At 63.6% G+C, this 489-nt stretch overlaps 1 protein-coding gene across 1 annotated transcript in view; it reads left to right on the plus strand.

Moving 5' to 3' along the window:
- Window positions 1-4: 4 nt before the first annotated feature.
- The window catches only part of LSM4 (LSM4 homolog, U6 small nuclear RNA associated (S. cerevisiae)), a gene marked incomplete at its 5' end in the record, with an annotated part of 5,324 nt that continues 4,839 nt past the window's right edge, over window positions 5-489 (plus strand). Inside the window, 2 exons of the mRNA XM_008935682.1 lie at window positions 5-37; window positions 178-276. Of these exons, the coding sequence (XP_008933930.1) occupies window positions 5-37; window positions 178-276 (132 nt within the window). The remainder of the gene's footprint in view (window positions 38-177; window positions 277-489) is intronic.

Consider the following 489-nt stretch of genomic DNA (forward strand, 5'->3'; position numbering starts at 1 on the left):
CCTGTCCCTGCTGAAGACGGCGCAGAACCACCCCATGGTGAGTACCGGCAACGCGGCCCAGCCCCGGTCCTTATGCCCGCCCCGGTCCCTATGCCCGCCCCGGTCTCGCCAGTGACACCGGGACTCGTCCCCGTCCCGGGGCCAGGCCAGCGTCCCCGTGACTCGCGTCTCTTGCAGCTGGTGGAGCTGAAGAATGGGGAGACGTACAACGGGCACCTGGTGAGCTGTGACAACTGGATGAACATCAACCTGCGGGAGGTCATCTGCACGTCCCGGGTAAGGCTGGAGCCCCGGGACCACCGGGAACCGGCCCCAGGGGTGCCCGACCTGTGCTCTGGTGGCTGGGCCTGCCTGGCTATAGCTCAGGCGCTGTCTTTAGTACATAAAGGGGCCTGTCAGGAAGCTGGGGACAGGCTTTTGAGCAGCACCTGTTGTGACAGGGCAATGGGCAATGGGTTTAAACTAAAAGAGGGCGGTTTAGACTAGAGA

The sequence above is a fragment of the Merops nubicus genome, unplaced genomic scaffold (assembly GCF_000691845.1).
Source record: "Merops nubicus isolate BGI_N331 unplaced genomic scaffold, ASM69184v1 scaffold9472, whole genome shotgun sequence".
NCBI classification, from domain to species: domain Eukaryota; kingdom Metazoa; phylum Chordata; class Aves; order Coraciiformes; family Meropidae; genus Merops; species Merops nubicus.